Source organism: Xyrauchen texanus, chromosome 2 (genome assembly GCF_025860055.1).
Source record: "Xyrauchen texanus isolate HMW12.3.18 chromosome 2, RBS_HiC_50CHRs, whole genome shotgun sequence".
In the NCBI taxonomy this organism is placed as follows: domain Eukaryota; kingdom Metazoa; phylum Chordata; class Actinopteri; order Cypriniformes; family Catostomidae; genus Xyrauchen; species Xyrauchen texanus.
Window position 1 is genome coordinate 17,795,656 of NC_068277.1, and position 17,489 is coordinate 17,813,144.

General features: G+C 38.7%; 2 protein-coding genes across 4 annotated transcripts in view; both read left to right on the forward strand.

Annotated features, from left to right (window-relative positions):
• The window catches only part of LOC127656479 (uncharacterized), a 324,970-nt gene that overhangs the window by 244,226 nt on the left and 63,255 nt on the right, over nt 1-17,489 (forward strand). The gene's annotated exons all lie outside the window — the stretch shown is intronic.
• Nucleotides 4,340-8,724, forward strand: cd248a (CD248 molecule, endosialin a). Its single transcript, XM_052144924.1, has one exon. The coding sequence runs from the start codon at nt 4,557-4,559 to the stop codon at nt 6,717-6,719; it is 2,163 nt and encodes a 720-aa protein (XP_052000884.1). The 5' UTR covers nt 4,340-4,556; the 3' UTR covers nt 6,720-8,724.

Genomic DNA, 17,489 nt, shown 5'->3' on the forward strand with positions numbered 1-17,489 from the left:
AGCAAGCCGAGTAATATAATTTATGGTGTCAAAATAAAAGTTCCTCAAGAAATATATATGAATGAAAAAAATTTTCCAACAACAAAGCACTTGAACACGATATACAAACAATTATTCAGACAATTATTCACATTCAGAAGTGGGAAGTAGGATAATTCCAATAGCACATGATAGTAAAAGTGTATTTTTTTCCAAATGTCTGAACTGAATATCTGAACACCCCTCCCAGTGGAAGAAGCTGGAACTACAGTTAAGCCACACCTTGAATTTCACACAGAATTTCACACCTTGAATGGATTTGACGTGAGAGGCACAGACAGCGTACCTGATTTTCTACATCATTTGAGTAGAAATTACATTAACATACTCCTTAACCTAACCATACCGAGACCAAAATGGTGTTCCTTCATTTGCCTCTTTGAATAGGTGTGACATGAAAAGCACAGCGCTTCTAATTTTTGAAAACATTTGAGTTGTAATTACATTAATATACTCCTAACCAAGTGGTTTTCGGGACATGAACATTTGACACATGGTGGCGCTTGCCTCGAATTCAGCACATTAGGTCTGAATATGGATGCCCTTACAAAAATCCAGTTCTGGCAAACCCCTGTAATAAACACACGACAAATTTTTCACTCATTATTTTCACATGGAAATGAGCTTTGCAATTTTACTTGCTGCAAATTTACCATATATTACAGCAACTGCCACTTTGTTGCAAAAAAAAAAAAAAAAAAAGGTGGGAAAACATTCCAAATTAACATGCCGCTTTCCTCTGTGATCATGTTGACTGGCCAATGTCTGCTTTTAGTCTTTGAAAAAGAGCAGCATAAACATTCTTCAGAATGTCTTCTGTTCCACTGATGAGTAGAAAGTAATTTGGCTTGGAAAAACATAAGGGTGGGTAAATGATGACAGAATATTCATTTTGGGGTGAACTATCCTTTTAAGTCTGTATAATTTTACTTCCCAGGGGTTTCTAAATCACATAAAATGAAATGTTTGACTTATTATAATAGCATGCTAAAACACTTTGGAACGCTCTGAAATGGAGCTGAAGACACAAATCACGTCATTCTTATCACTACTAATTCTTTCTTCTGCATAACACAAATTACAATTTTTAGAATAATATTTCAGCTCTGTAGGTCCTCAAAATGCAAGTGAAAGGTGTCCAGAATTTTCTAACAAAAAAAAAAAAAAATCACATAAATCAGCATAAAATTAATCCATATGACACAGCGGTTATATCCATATCCTCAGAAGCTATATTATAGGTGTGGATGAGAAACAGGTCAATATTTAAGTCATTTTTACCATAAATGCCCACTTTCACATTCTTCTTCTTTTGCTTTTAAACAATTCACATTCTTTGACGTGTCACAAAGCTATGGGGGCTGGTCAAAGGTGGAGATTTATAAACAAATAGGACTGAAATATTTTTCTGTTTCTCAACCACACCTATCATATCCCTTTTGAAGATATAGATTTAACAACTGGAGTCTTTAGGAATACTTTTATTCTGCCTTTATGTGATATTTGAATATTATAAGTTCTGGTCACCATTTATCAGTATTGTATGTACCTATGGAGCTGTAAAATTTTTATTTGTGTTCTGAAGAAAGAAGAAAGTCATAAACATTGGATATGGCATGAAGGTGAATAAATGATGAGACCATTTTCATTTTTGGGTGAACTATCCTTTTAATGCAATAACTAAAGAAGGGGCAAATAATGCATGCACAAACCCCATATCTCCTATTTGGTTCACATTGCAAGTTGTCCAAATCTACTCTCTACTCAGGAACATTTTATTGTACAAATGGTGCTCTTTTATAGCTTACGAATCTCAGTAGAGTTCTCCGTTTAGGTTATATTTAAGTATGAATCTTTTTCAGGTGTTTCTTTTAAAACTCCTTAGGAAAAATAAAACTGAAACAAATTAGACAAGTGTTGACAAAGTAAGAGTAAAGCTTTATCAATTATTATGTGGATAGTATAACTTAGTAAGAATAAAATTAGAAATGTTTGAATTCGTATTGTAATCTCTGACTTTTGATGGAGTGATGATGAGACATTGTTGAGACGTTGTTTACTCTTGAATTTAAATGCTGTCTTTGAGAAAAAAGTTTATATATTGAAGAGATTTCATTTGTGATTGTTCTTTTTTATTCTTTGCAAGCTTATGCATTCTTGAAACCTTGTGGAAAAAAGAACTTTGTTGCACTTCTTTTTCATCCTATCTCCATATACAGCCTCTGAAGGCAGCATTTTCCAGTTATTTTTTCTTGATACTTAGATTTTATTTCATGTTTCATTTTGTTAAAGATTTATCAGGATCATACTATAGTATAGCTATGGATTTAGTGCTTCAATGGCAATGATGAATATGTTCTTGTATTTTTTGTAGCATATGAAAAGATTTGCCTAGGCTATTAGGATGGTCACAAACATCGTCTTTGTTTCATGACATTGAGTTTGACATTATAGGTTTTTATTTGCTGTAAAGCCCACCGCACAGATGCCTGAGTGCAAGAGCATGGACAAAAATCCCATTACAGACCATTTAACCTCTAAACACCTCTCCAAAACATTGTGATGTGAAATCTTAGCAACCATTTGAACAGGAGACAAATTGCTTGGTTCAAGGTTGTGTTAAGTTTTATGACTTAGCCACCACAATAAAAAACACAAGGACAGAAAGAAAGAAACTGAAAAGCACTGACACAGTATTTAAGATGTTGTCTTATATCACTAGCTCTCTTAGACATATGCTTCATCTTCATTCTGTTTACAAGGTGAATTTTTAATGAGCCTTTGGAGCCTTTAATGAGCCATTTCCTCCCCAGGCTGCCCCTGAGTCAACCCGCATAGAGCGTTATCCCAGGTATGGCCATATACAGAGTGTGACCCCACCTCACTGTTACCCACTCTCTGTTTAGTTATCAAATCTATACCCGTTTTTATGTCTTGTGACTGTGGTTACTTTAACCTTTAGTACAACTAGATCTATTATTGTGTCCAGTGCATGGCAATTTAATGCACTATTATTTGCACGGGCAACTGTTTTCTGTTGGCCTTGAAGTAGTTAGAACGTTTTTATATTGTGCAGTGAAGGCAGGTATAGGCCATGCTTGTTCCATTCAAGTTTTCTGATGTACTGTATATTTGCACATTTCCATTAACTGAAAACTGTATAATTCAATATCTATACAATTATATACTATTGCAAGTGTGTCCATAAGGGAAAATGCATCACATTTTGACAAATGATTAAATAAAAAGACATGCATATTTATCATTCCAAAATAAAAATAGTCTCAGTGGAAAAAATTATATCTCTCCAATACGGTGCATATTGAATTTAGTAACAGAGAACACAATTATGGCACCCAATACTGTCATCTTGGATGACAAATTATTTTCTATGTCTGAAAAAAAACAACAAAAAAAAACCCTTCATTATTATAGCAATCTGAGTGTCATTAGTTTAACAGATATAACAATAAAGTAACATTGAATTTGAAAATATTTGTTTTTTTATCTTAAAAAATCTTATTTTTTTAATTTTTATTATTTATGAGCTTTTTGCCTTTACTTTTATAGGACCATTTTAGAGAGACAGTGAAGTGGAGAAAGAGATCCCCATGTCCACTACCACTCTTACATGGCCTGTGGACATGCACCACCCACCGTGCAACAGCTCCAAAATGTAACATTTGTTTTTAATTGTTTTTAACAACTTTATCCAACAATAAATACATATTGGGCAGAGGCCTAGCCTTCAGTTGTCCAGTGTAGCAGTTCATTAAATGTACTCTGTTGTAAGCTACAAAGGACCAAGGAACAAAGACATCAGGACATAACATGAAAAAAAGAAGAGATTAGAGAGCAGGAATAAGGGCTGACAAATGCAAGTGGGATTGTTGCAGCAGTCCATTTTTCTGTAATTTTGCTTTCTTTTTTACATGGGAAAAATAAAAGCATTACACTTTGTTATAACTTAAGCTGTATTTAGAGTTTGTTGGGTGTGGAGAGTTGGACAGGTTTGCGGGTTGCAGTGGGCTGTAGAGTCTCACACCATTTTCATACACACTTTTATGAGAAACATACGGTACATTCTGGTGAAGAGGTACAGAGAGTGCTGCACCCACCCCCAAATACACACACTCACACACTGTTCCTGCCTTAGCCTTAAGCATACAATTCTTTTTTTGGCTCCCCCCTTTTCTTCACTCTCCTAGCCTCTCTCATCTCTCTCACCCACCCTCTCTCTCTCTCTCCCTTGCATGAAAGTCAAGAGAGAGATTGCAAGTATTCAGTTTAGGCACAGATCTCAATTGGACAGGACAGAGAACGGAGGGCAGCAAAAGAGAGAGCGAGAGAGAGAGAGAGTGAGAGAGAGAGAGAGAGAGAGAGAGAGAGAGAGAGAGGAAAATAGAGAAAGGAAAGTTTTATACATGTAGATGTAGAGGAAAAAAGAGACATCTAGTTCATCAAATGCTATCAGTTTTCTATTATAAAAAATTATAATAAAGTGAGCTGTAAAAGGTATGGGTTGCCCGGTCCTATGTGTTGTTCTATTGTCTTCACTACTGTGCCTCTCCAGGGTGTGGACTCAGGACCTGAGAGAACAAGATGCACTCTGCAATGAGGAAGGGTGCTATGTGCTTTACTTCCAGCGCAAGATCTTCCTTGAAGCCTGGCGGAGCTGCAAAGAACAGGGAGGCAACCTGGCCACTATCAGGCAGCCGAAAGAAGCAGAAATGGTGGAGGAGCTTTTCTCCAATGTTGAACTGAGGTCACAACATAGAGGCAAAGCACAAATTTGGATTGGCCTTCAGAGGCAACCTCGACAATGTGCCCCTACCCGGCCCCTGCGTGGCTTCTCATGGATCACTGGAGATCAGGACACTCAGTACACTAACTGGCTGCATGAGGACTCATCAAAGACCTGCTCATCCCCACGTTGTGTGGTAATGGCTTACAGCACCGCAGCCCATGAGCAAGGGGATAATCTGAAATGGAAGGATGGACCTTGTTCGATTTCAGTGGATGGCTACCTGTGCAGGTACACCTTCCGAGGCATGTGTGCTGCTATTACTAGTGAAGGAGGTGGAAATACACTGTATAGTACCCCTTTTAACCTGCTGAGTACCATCTTAAACCATGTCCCATTTGGAACAGTAGCCACTGTACCATGTCCCATTAAGGATGATCAATCAGTACTGTGCACACAAAAAGACGACAGAACTATAGGTTGGAATAGGGATCCTCCTTATTGCTCTGATGCACCTAAGGAGAGCTGGTGTGATAAGGATAATGGAGGTTGCCATCACTTCTGCATTGAGAATGAGGGGCACTACTCCTGTGATTGTAATGAGGGATTTCTCTTGGCTAGGGATGGGGTAAGCTGCTTTCCATCTGACCCTTGCAATGAGGCTCCCTGTAAGTTTGAGTGCCTGCCAGTGATGGACGGCTACCGCTGTGCTTGTCCTGATGGCTACATGGTGGCACCTGATGAACAGGACTGTATAGATATCGATGAATGCCTACAGAGCCCCTGTGAGCAAATCTGTGTAAATGCACCAGGAAGCTTTGACTGTCACTGCCGAGATGGCTTCCAACCAGATGAGGAGGGTGCATGTGAAGATGTGGATGAGTGTGCAGACAACCCTTGTGAACATGCATGTGAAAACACATTGGGCTCCCATATTTGCCACTGCCATCTTGGTTTTGCACCACTTCAAGAGGATCAGAGTCACTGTCATGATATCGATGAGTGCCTAATCGAAGGAACTTGCGAACAAATGTGCATCAATTATGAAGGAGGATTTGAGTGCTACTGTGAGGACGGTTATAATCTTCAACCTGACCAATTTTCCTGCAAACTCATAGGGGGGAACCTAGAGACTACCACAGCTAGTGTTTCTGAACTATTGATTATTCGCAACCCTACATGGAAATTGCAGGATCCTGTATACCCATGGGGCTCTGCACCTGAGTCTGATTGGAGAGAATCTCTGTACTGGCAGACAGTTCCAACAGATCCGTTTTGGCTCGTTAGTACAACTGAGGAACCTGAAATGACAACACAAACTGAAAGCTCCCCAGAGATCATTAATGTTGTTAGGGGTGACTTTCGACCAGAAGACCCAGTGGCCAGTCCCTTTGTTCCTCCCATCACGATGTCCACACCGGACTATTATGAGGATGAGAGCGCAATGGTTCCCATGGGCCCCCCCTCCTCCACATCTGCAGATGGATCTTGGAATTGGCTCTGGTTCAGCTCAACCCAAACACAGCCTGAGACAGAGGAAACAACAGAGAAAATGTTCAACTTTCATGGAGAAGATGACTCTTATGAGCAAGGCCATAAAGATAGTGAAAACTTTAACAATGAATCAACCGCCATTTGGCCTGATCATCAAACACCCACCCTGTTCCCGATGCAGTCACAAGGAACAGAGGAGGGCAGCTATAATGATGGCCACAATAAGGACCAGAGCCAAGGAAACAGCTGGTTACTAGTTGGATTGCTAGTGCCACTTTGCATCTTCATTGTGGTGATAGTGGTATTGGGCATTATATACTGTAACCGCTATACAGTTAAGCCACAGAACAAGAACACAAGTGATTGTTATCACTGGATTGCTGGTGCTGGTGATAAAACAGCTGCTGAAATCTCTGGTAGCGGAACTAAGTCCCATGTTTAAGCAAGTAGGACTGTACAGTGGAACTATAAATAAAAGTTGTTTTGCAACGTTACAAATAGTTCCAGGAGAAATTGGATGGATTGTGGGTAGCACCCCAACATGACAGTTTTTCATCCATACATTTTTTGTGGATGTTTATCTAGACTATCTGCTAAGCGGAAAAGGGAGGTGGGGGCAAAGAGGAACGACTCTAAAACCACTAAGCCTCATTCTCTGCTGTCCTCCAAGAGGCAATAAAATTGTTCTACTGTTGCTCACACTGATCTCTTAGTTTACGAAACAGTTGCTCAACAGTCACATTGTGGCAAATAAGAGAGCATAATGGAGGGGAATACTTTAGCCTTGTTTAGTAAATCAGGTCATATTTATTTTAATTTGATTGCATCTGAATAGCTGAGTTTGTGCCATAGAGCAGTCACATCTTAAGAGATTTGCTATGTAAGATGCCATAATTTCAACAATGTAAAGATATTCAGTCTGGTCCAGACCAAGAAAAATACTTTTTGCCTACTGTAATCATATGTGTAAAATGTTGATGCCATCGTTTTGTGCCTAAAAAAACCTTGTAAATGATGACTCAAAATGCCTTGACACAAAAAGCATTGTCTGTTTAATGACAGTGATATGAATGCTCAAGACAATCTTTTAGAGGTTAACACGGATAAGAAGTTCTGTTTCCTCTGGTTTGACATTTCTCAGTTTTTCCCATTATGATATGGTATACTCGTGGCTAAGGGAAAGTAAGGTGCATTTAAACATGTAATTGATGAATTTTGTTTAAAACCCCAAAGACCCTTTTTCTCCAAATTGACTTTGGAAAAAAAACAAAGAACCAAAGTTCCACCTTTAACTTACTTCTTGATATTTTTTATTTTTTTTCATTGTTCATTAAAGTGTTCAAAAAGGTTTAAAGGTTCATGTATTTATTGTTCAGGCCACACTTTGTCGTTTGATCTTATGTATCTCTGTAAAATCAATAGGTAAAAGATCAAAAACAAATTAATGTTATTGTTGTTTAAAGCCTGATTTATACTGGACACAGGATTTTAAAGAATGCGCATGCGCATGTGCATAGAACAGACCAAAGGATTGACATCATGAAGCCACACATCATATCAACAAGTCAACACAGCAGAGAACAGTGGGGAAAAAAGTAAAAGCACATACACTATAAAATGTACCCTTTAATACATGCAAATTAAAATATCGACTACTGACCCTAACAGCCATGTATATGTGCTGAAGTAAATTGGGGAATCCCCAAGTTTTACTTAAGAGGATAACCCGTCTATTGCAGCTCAATTTCGCTGTAGGTCGTGATTTAAAGTTAACAAAACAAACAAAGCAACAACTCTGTAATATCTGGGAATAAAGCAAAGCTGAACAGAGAATAAAATAGCCATGTTTTTCTCTGATGCCGTGTTTATTTGCACATGTGTCACAAGGAAATTATGCTGCTGTAGAGAAAGCTGCATTCTGACAAAGCTGCATGTATACGAGAGTAAAGAGAAAGCCGATAACACATTGCATATAAATGCATTTTCCGAATTTAAGCAGCACTTTTCGCAATAAACAGCTTTCTGGTGCCCATGTAAAAGAGTTCAGTGATTTAGCATGTGAACATATAGTCAGGTACAATGGGGCTGAAGGCAAATCTTAAGGAAAATTTGCTTTTTTTGTTAAAAGGCCCCCAGGGGGGTAAAGTGATATCATGGAGATATAGGGACAAAAGTTATTGGCCAAAATTTGTCAACTTATGCAAATACTTTTGAGACACCAAGATGCTTTTTTGAGTAACAAATAAGGATAATACTTATTTATTTATAACCACATCAGAAAATGATTACCCATTTTTTAGGGGATGGTGGTTCAGAGGTTAAGGCTCTGGGTTACTGACCAGAAGGGTGAGGGTTCAAGCCCCAGCACCACCATGATGCCACCATTGTGCCCTTGAGCAAGACCCTTGACCCTATCTGCTCCAGGGGTGCTGTATCATGGCTGACATTGTGATCTGACTCCAGCTTAGCTGGGATATGTGAAAAAAAAAAATGTCACTGTATATGTGCAAATGTATATAATATGTGACAATAATAAAGGCTTAATTTCCTGTTAATTTCAAACACATTTGACATTTCATCATCTCACACACTTTTCTGTAAACAAATTAATCTCCATTGTGATTAGATCAGTCAGTTATTGAAAATTATCTTAGATGGGATATGCAGAAAAAAAAATAACTGTAAATATGCAAATGTATAAAATGTGACAAAAATAAATCTCCATAGTGATTAGATCAGTCAATGTGAGCCCACTTTGAAACATTTTTAACAAATCTATTCCCCTCACTAAAGGGGGCCTTTAGCCTCTGCAACAGGGGGCTTTTTACCCCAAATACTATCCTTTCTCTTATTGGAAAGTTATTGAAAAACATTTGATTTAACCAGCTTGAAAGAAACTAAACATGATCAAATAGTATTTTGTCTCAAAACAAATATGAAAATGTATGGGAATTTCATTAGCACGCAATGATCTCATTGATCATGAATATTTTTCAGTCTATATTGACAAACAGGTGTTTTTGAAAGTGCTGTCGTTGTTTTTATTGCTATTTAGTGTTTGGGGAGAAAATAAAATCAGTGCTTTTTACACCATTAATTCTAATGTTAACCCTTCCTCTCTCATTCCACACAGCAGTGGGTTATAATGATTGATTGACAGTGGTACAATGAAAGTACAGAATATATGCTCTGTATGCTACACCAACTGATGAACTCCAATCAGATAGATCTGGAAAGATATGCCACTCAGACCTTTGAGAGCTCCTTACCACCATGGAGTTTTGTGGATAATTGGTGTGTTCTGTCTGCACATCATCACAGGAAAACACTCTGGTAATCTTCAGAAAACTGACAGCTTCCTTCAGGTTTTGTTGTTATGGTTAAAGTTCTGTGTGAGATGCCTATTATGTTCCTCACAGTGTTCATCTTTGGGTCATCAGATATACAGATACAGTGGCCCCAAAATTTTTTAAACACTTCAGCCACACTCAAAATGAAATGCAATATCAAGCCTAGTGGTATCTGCAAAAAACAAACAATTATGCTAGACCATTTTTTTCAGAACTAACTTTTCTTATCTATTTTCCAGCAATACATTTTAACCAAGTGGCCCAGGGTGCACAACACAAGCAAATTAGCAAAGCCATAAAAAGCTGAAAAACTAAATGTAAATAAGCCACAACATAACAAAATGAAGTCAGGACACAACAAAATTATCAGAAAAAAATATAATTATAAAATTCTGTACTTATTTTTCCTGAAGTGCTCTGGACAACACATACCTGGTTGGGTTTCAACCAAAAAACATCTCGGTTACTGTTGTAACCTCCCTTCCCTGATGGAGGGAATGAGACATTGTGTCGATGTAGTGACTCTATGGGTTGCTCTCGGGAGCCATATTCACCTTCAGATCTTTGAGAAAAGGCCAATGAGAAATTGGCGAGTTTAATTAGCATGCCACTACCCCCGACATACGGGTATAAAAGGGAGACCGTTATGCGGATTCATTCAGGTTTTGCACTGAGGAGCCGAGACAAGGTCCCAGACATTACAGCAGTGCAGTTCAGCCTGTGGCAACAGGGAAACAATGTCTTGTTCCCTCCATCAGGAGATCCATCACAACTCAACGTCGTGTCGATGTAGTAACACTAGGGGTCCCAATAAGAAATACCACAAAGGCTGAACTGGTCACGTGAACTGCCAATGCAGGTGTAGGCAAGCTACTATGAGCGTAAGAACAGATGCATTCGGGCTGCATGGAGCCTCCCCAGAGGCCCCAAAATGTGGGGTGCTTCCCCATAGCCCTAAAGTGGGGGAATGGTGGTCAACTCCGAGTCAGCCTCGGACTGGGCTGCCACACCCGAAGGTGTGTCTGACATCACCAAGGTGCTCTCCGATGCAGCGATCAACCTCTCGTTCGGCTCACAAGCTCCAAAAGAGCAAGGCTGGTGGTGAGGCAAGCCTGCGTCATCCCAGTGCCGGGGTGTGGGCGGTGCGTGGGGATTTACATGGCGGAACCGTACCCACTTAAGCCCCCAAATCGCCTTCAGTGTCAGCCAAAGCGGTCTCTACCCATAGGTAGGAGGAGCCGCGAGGGGATCAGCCGCAGTGAGAACATGAGCCATCCACGAACGCTTCCTCAACGTGCTTATGGCCCAGGCACGTGAGGCAGTGATCATGACCGTCAGAGGCGGAGAGGTAACGACCGCATCCAGGAACGGCACAGAGACGGCTCTAATATAGGAAACACACTCTTTTAGAGGAAAAGCTCTTTAAAGTGCTGTCGAAGTGCCCATGGGTGTAGTCTGAAGCAGAGTGCAGAGTGGAGAGAGAACTGCTGGAATGTGCCATATATCCAACAGCAATGTTTCGCAGAGAGGTGAATGGAACTGCAGTGGTATTCAACTTGTTGTCAATACAACCGCTCGGCTCCGAAGAATAAGACTGAATAAATCTCCCGTATGACGGGTAAAAAATCAACTCACCAATTTCTCATTGGCCTTTTCTCAAAGATCTGAAGGTGAATCGGGCTCACAAGAGTGACCCCTAGTGTTACTAAATTGACATAACTTAGAGTGATGAAAGGTGAACCAGAATTCATATCTTCATCAACATTTCCAAAGGCAGTGCTCGAAATGGGTCGGTACAGATGCACTGTATGGTGCAAACATGACGTCACAGTACTGGCAGCTATTCTTGTGTACAAACAACGCTTATAAGTTGTCCTGTTCCCGCAAAAAATGGGCTGTATGCATTCTGTATCCCCCCCAGCTCGGATGGTGAAACACTCAGGGGGAACACCCTGGGGAACGACAGTACTGGCATGGATTTTTCCCAATTCGAGCACTGGACATGAGCACTTCCGTTTACACTCACCGCTTTATTAGGAACAACTGTACACCTACTTATTGATTCGTGTGATTATCTAATCATCCAATCGCATGGCAGCAGTGCAATGCATATACTCATTCAAATATGGTTCAGAAGCTTCAGTTAATGTTCACATCAACCATCAGAATGGGTACACAATTTGATATAATTTATTTCAACCGTGGCATGATTGTTGGTGCTAGACAGGCTGGTTTGAGTATTTCTGTAACTGCTGATCTCCTGGGATTTTCACACACAACAGTTTCTAGAGTTTACTCAGAATGGTGCCAGAAGCAAAATACATCTAGTGAGTGGCCGTTCTGCAGACATAAACACTATGTTGATGACAGAGGTCAGCAGATAATGGCCAGACTGGTTAGAGCTGACCATTATAACCACTCTATACAATTGTAGTGAGCAGAATAGCATTTCAGAATGCACAACACGTCGAACCTGAGGCGGATGGGCTATAACTGCAGAAGACCACTTTGGGCACTTTATTAGGACCATAGTGTTCCTAATAAATTTCTCAGTGAGTGTATAATCATAAATACATTTCTAGCTTTTAAAAGTATTTATTTTCTGTTAATTTTGTTGTTTTGTCCCATATTCATTGTGTTGTGTCTTAATTTTGTTGTGCTGTGGCTTAATTTGGTTGTGTTTTCCGCTTTTATTTGCTCTGCTAATTTGGTTGGGTTGTACACCCCTCAGCCACAGTAGCCCCAGGGTAATTTTGAATGGTGTATGAAGATTCTTGTCTTAAGACAAGAAGTGTACTTCTTGTCTTAATTTTAAACATTTTATCTAGTGTTTTATCATTAAAAACACACATCTTTTTCTGAAATGTTTTGCTTAAAGTGTTTTTGTGCAACTGTTCTTTAAAATATGCCACCTGGTTTGTCATCTAATGTAATGGTATTCATACAAGTGTGGCTTGAGAATCCAATTACATTTGAGGGGCCACTGTACGTTTTCACAGGTGTTTTTAATTTTGTAACTTATTCCATGACCAGTGTGCAAATGATTAAGAGAAAGAATGAAATACTCTTATGATTAGATAATATAAACATACACCACATGTTCTTGAATATAATGTTGTCTAGTCAACATACTGTATGCAAAGTAAAAAAGCATTAATTTGTTTTAAAAACAGATTATTAGGCAACATTTTAATTAATGATTATCTGTTGGTTGACTATTGTAATTTGTTGGCAGTGGCACTGCTAATATTGTGGCACTGCACCTGTATGATAAATTGTTTGTGATTTTCATATTTTTAGAAGTCACTTTGGATTAAAGTGATGATTAACTGTAATTGTAAATGTAAGTTATTGCCTATGCAAAAAAATATTTTTGCTCCTTTAAAGACAACTACAGTAATACTTAACATAATCACTTTATGGGTTTTAATTAACCTTCCATAACAACTGTAACCCTTATTTTATGACTCTGCATCGGTGAACACTCCAGTCTCCGTAGGCGTGAATGACATAAAATAAACACGGGTTACAAGGGTGTAATTCAACATATCTTCTTTATTCTTCCACAGGGGAAATGCACCCCGAATTAAAGGGACACTGAACAAATAACTTTCATAAACAAATACTCACTGTAGGGCAAATACAATAAGGGAAAAGGTATTGTAAAACATTTTTAACTTTTTAAGTATTGCTACTACTCTGTGTGAAATAAAACACTACAGTAAAATGAATTATAAATTACCAAATTAATTACTACATTTTGAAATTACATTTATAATGAATTAGCCAAATTTAGATTACACAACCACTAATGGCAGTTTAACAAACACTTGCAGTAATGAGTCACATTTCAAAGGCTTGTAGATTGTTTGCATTTGCACTGCCCCTTTCAGGCACTTTCACATTCAGCCCATGATAAGCAGCTGGGAAAAGATTTCCGCACTAGACTCTTCAAACGAAAATGTTGAAGTAGGCTAAATCATGGCCTATCCCTTTTCTACATTCCACAGATGCCTATTTTAAATCATCAGTGCATGAAGAGGGGGAATGGAGTGACATGCTGTAGTGTAGTCTAGGGCAGAGGTTCTGGTGAAGGATTCCAAGAGTTGATTGATTGATTTCAAATAAACAGAGTGACTATTTGTACTAAGTTTAAATACCATTACCCAAACAGCCCCTTTATTGGCACACCAATAGTCCGATGGAACTAGACAAAACTAAAAAACAATACATAATAAATATCGGAGAACAGGCATGGAGAATATAGGTATTAAAATAATGTTATCACGAGTGACTCGAGTTCGAATACACCTCTTTTTTGAGGTGTGTGAGGCGGTGACTTTCTCCAGCGGCCCAGCATCTAAGTCGCCGGAGAGAGAGGGTTATGGCTGCCCAGCATGCTTTCAAATACCAATAACTTCACATATCTTTCTTCCTGCTGTCAATGATGCGTTTAATTTAAAGTGCACATCCTCTCTCATGCCTAGCACTGAAGAAAGTAAAGGCTGTTGTTCCACCACAATCATTTAGCCCACTGTAAATAATTAAACTAACTATAATACACTGTGGTGCAAACAGTATCTACCATTACCACTATACATCAGGGTGAAAATAGCATCTGCCATTGTAATTAGCTTCTACAAAAAAATAAATCTAAATAAATAAAATTATTATAATTGACAAAAATCAACTAATTGTTGTAATGCCCACCTAAAAAAGCTTGAGAACCACTCTTCTAGGGCATACGCAAGCATACACCTTATGACCACCTATCCTTCGAAGGATTTGCATTTGCACACCAAAAATGAGTTATGATACATATGGCTGCTTGAACAAGGAGTAGACTTTTAACCATTTACATTACAATCTACTAAGATGATGCCAAAGCATTCATTGAGTGAACTGTGATTTGTTTGTTTTAAAGTGTACAGAGATTCTCTCTGAAAGCACACAGGAGTGGTATGTAATCCTGTAAATGTACTACTAAATTAACTTTTTACAAATAACCTTTATTCTTATATACTGAATATAGCTATAGTGAATGTAACGATTACTAAACTCATATTAGCTGTACAATGCTTAACCATTTATGTACAAGTTTCTGTTTGTATTAGTTTAGTTTATTAATTAGAGTAATTATAAATTATTACCATAATTATTACTAAATAACTATTTAGTCAAACCTTTTTATTTAAATAGATATATAATATTGCACAATATCATGGTTTTTAGTATAGTGTTCTGTACACCATGTTAGCAAGATTTTCATATACAGTGGGTACGGAAAGTATTCAGACCCCCTTAAATTTTTCACTCTTTGTTATATTGCAGCCATTTGCTAAAATCATTTAAGTTCATTTTTTTTTTCTCATTATTGTAAACACAGCACCCCATATTGACAGAAAAACACAGAATTGTTGACATTTTTACACATTTATTAAAAAAGAAAAACTGAAATATCACATGGTCCTAAGTATTCAGACCCTTTGTTCAGTATTTAGTAGAAGCACCCTTTTGATCTAATACAGCCATGAGTCAAGTCAAGTCAAGTCAAGTGGTTTTTATTGTCGTTTCAACCATATACAGTTAGTACGGTACACAGCAAAACGAGACAACGTTCCTCCAGGACCATGGTGCTACATAAAAACAACAAAGGACCAACATAGGACCACATGAGACTACACAACGAAATAAAATACCTATATAAACTACCTATATATACCTATATAAAGTGCACGTGCAAACATGTGCAAAAAGTACAGGACAGTACAACAAATTACTGACAATGAACAGGACAATAGACAGTGCAGCGCCGACCAGTACTCAGTAGTGCAAAAGTGAGTCTTTCCCATGAGTCTTTTTGGGAAAGATGCAACAAGTTTTTCACATCTGGATTTGGGTATCCTCTGCCATTCCTCCTTGCAGATCCTCTCCAGTTCTGTCAGGTTGGATGGTAAACGTTGGTGGACAGCCATTTTCAGGTCTCTCCAGAGATGCTCAATTGGGTTTAAGTCAGGGCTCTGGCTGGGCCATTCAAGAACAGTCACGGAGTTGCTGTGAAGCCACTCCTTCGTTATTTTAGCGGTGTGCTTAGGGTCATTGTCTTGTTGGAAGGTGAACCTTCTGCCCAGTCTGAGGTCCAGAGCACTCTGGAGAAGGTTTTCGTCCAGGATATCCCTGTACTTTGCCGCATTCATCTTTCCCTCGATTGCAACCAGTCGTCCTGTCCCTGCAGCTGAAAAACACCCCCACAGCATGATGCTGCCACCACCATGCTTCACTGTTGAGACTGTATTGGACAGGTGATGAGCAGTGCCTGGTTTTCTCCACACATACCGCTTAGAATTAAGGCCAAAAAGTTCTATCTTGGTCTCATCAGACCAGAGAATCTTATTTATCACCATCTTGGAGTCCTTCAGGTGTTTTTTAGCAAACTCTATGCAGGCTTTCATGTGTCTTGCACTGAGGAGAGGCTTCCGTCGGGCCCCTCTGCCATAAAGCCCCGACTGGTGGATGGCTGCAGTGATGGTTGACTTACTACAACTTTCTCCCATCTCCCGACTGCATCTCTGGAGCTCAGCCACAGTGATCTTTGGGTTCTTCTTTACCTCTCACCAAGGCTCTTCTCCCCCGATAGCTCAGTTTGGCCGGACGGCCAGCTCTTGGAAGGGTTCTGGTCGTCCCAAACGTCTTCTATTTAAGGATTATGGAGGCCACTGTGCTCTTATGAACCTTAAGGGCAGCAGACATTTTTTTGTAACCTTGGCCAGATCTGTGCCTTGCCACAATTCTGTCTCTGAGCTCTTCAGGCAGTTCCTTTGACCTCATGAGTCTCATTTGCTCTGACATGCACTGTGAGCTGTAAGGTCTTATATAGACAGGTGTGTGGCTTTCCTAATCAAGTCCAATCAGTATAATCAAACACAGCTGGACTCAATTGAAGGTGTAGAACCATCTCAAGGATGATCAGAAGAAATGGACAACACCTGAGTTAAATATATGAGTGTCACAGCAAAGGGTCTGAATGCTTAGGACCATGTGATATTTCAGTTTTTCTTTTTTAATAAATGTGCAAAAATGTCAACAATTCTGTGTTTTTCTGTCAATATGGGGTGCTGTGTTTACAATAATGAGGAAAACAAATGAACTTAAATGATTTTAGCAAATGGCTGCAATATAACAAAGAGTGAAAAATTTAAGGGGGTCTGAATACATTCCGTACCCACATCAGGACTATGATTACAACAGACCATAAAATGTCTTTATATATAGGCTATACTAATATATATATATATATATATATATATATATATAGACACACACACACACACACACACACACACACACACACACACACACACACACACACACACACACACACACACACACACACACACAGTTGTGGCCAAAAATATTGGCACCCATGTTACATATGAACAATGACATCTGTGGAAAGAATTTTTTTTGATTTTTCATAAATAAACATCACATAAATCTAACCTTTAATTGAAGGAAAACAATTAAAAGAGGGGAAATATCTCATTATTAAATAAATATTTTTCTCATTGGCCACAATTATTGGCACCCCTAGAAATTCTTATGATTCAAATATATCTGAGCTATATTTCTGTTCATATTTTAAAAAAATAAATAAAATAGTACACCTGCATGACAAGGAACATGAAATTGTTCAGCCATGACTTCCTGTTTCACAGGAGTATAAATATGAGGTAACAAACAGGCCAAATTCCCTTTAATCATAAATCACAGTGGGTTAGACTAAAGAATATAGATCTGATGTGTGGCAAAAGATTGTTGAGCTTCACAAAATGGGAAATGGCTATAAGAAAATAGCAAAAGCA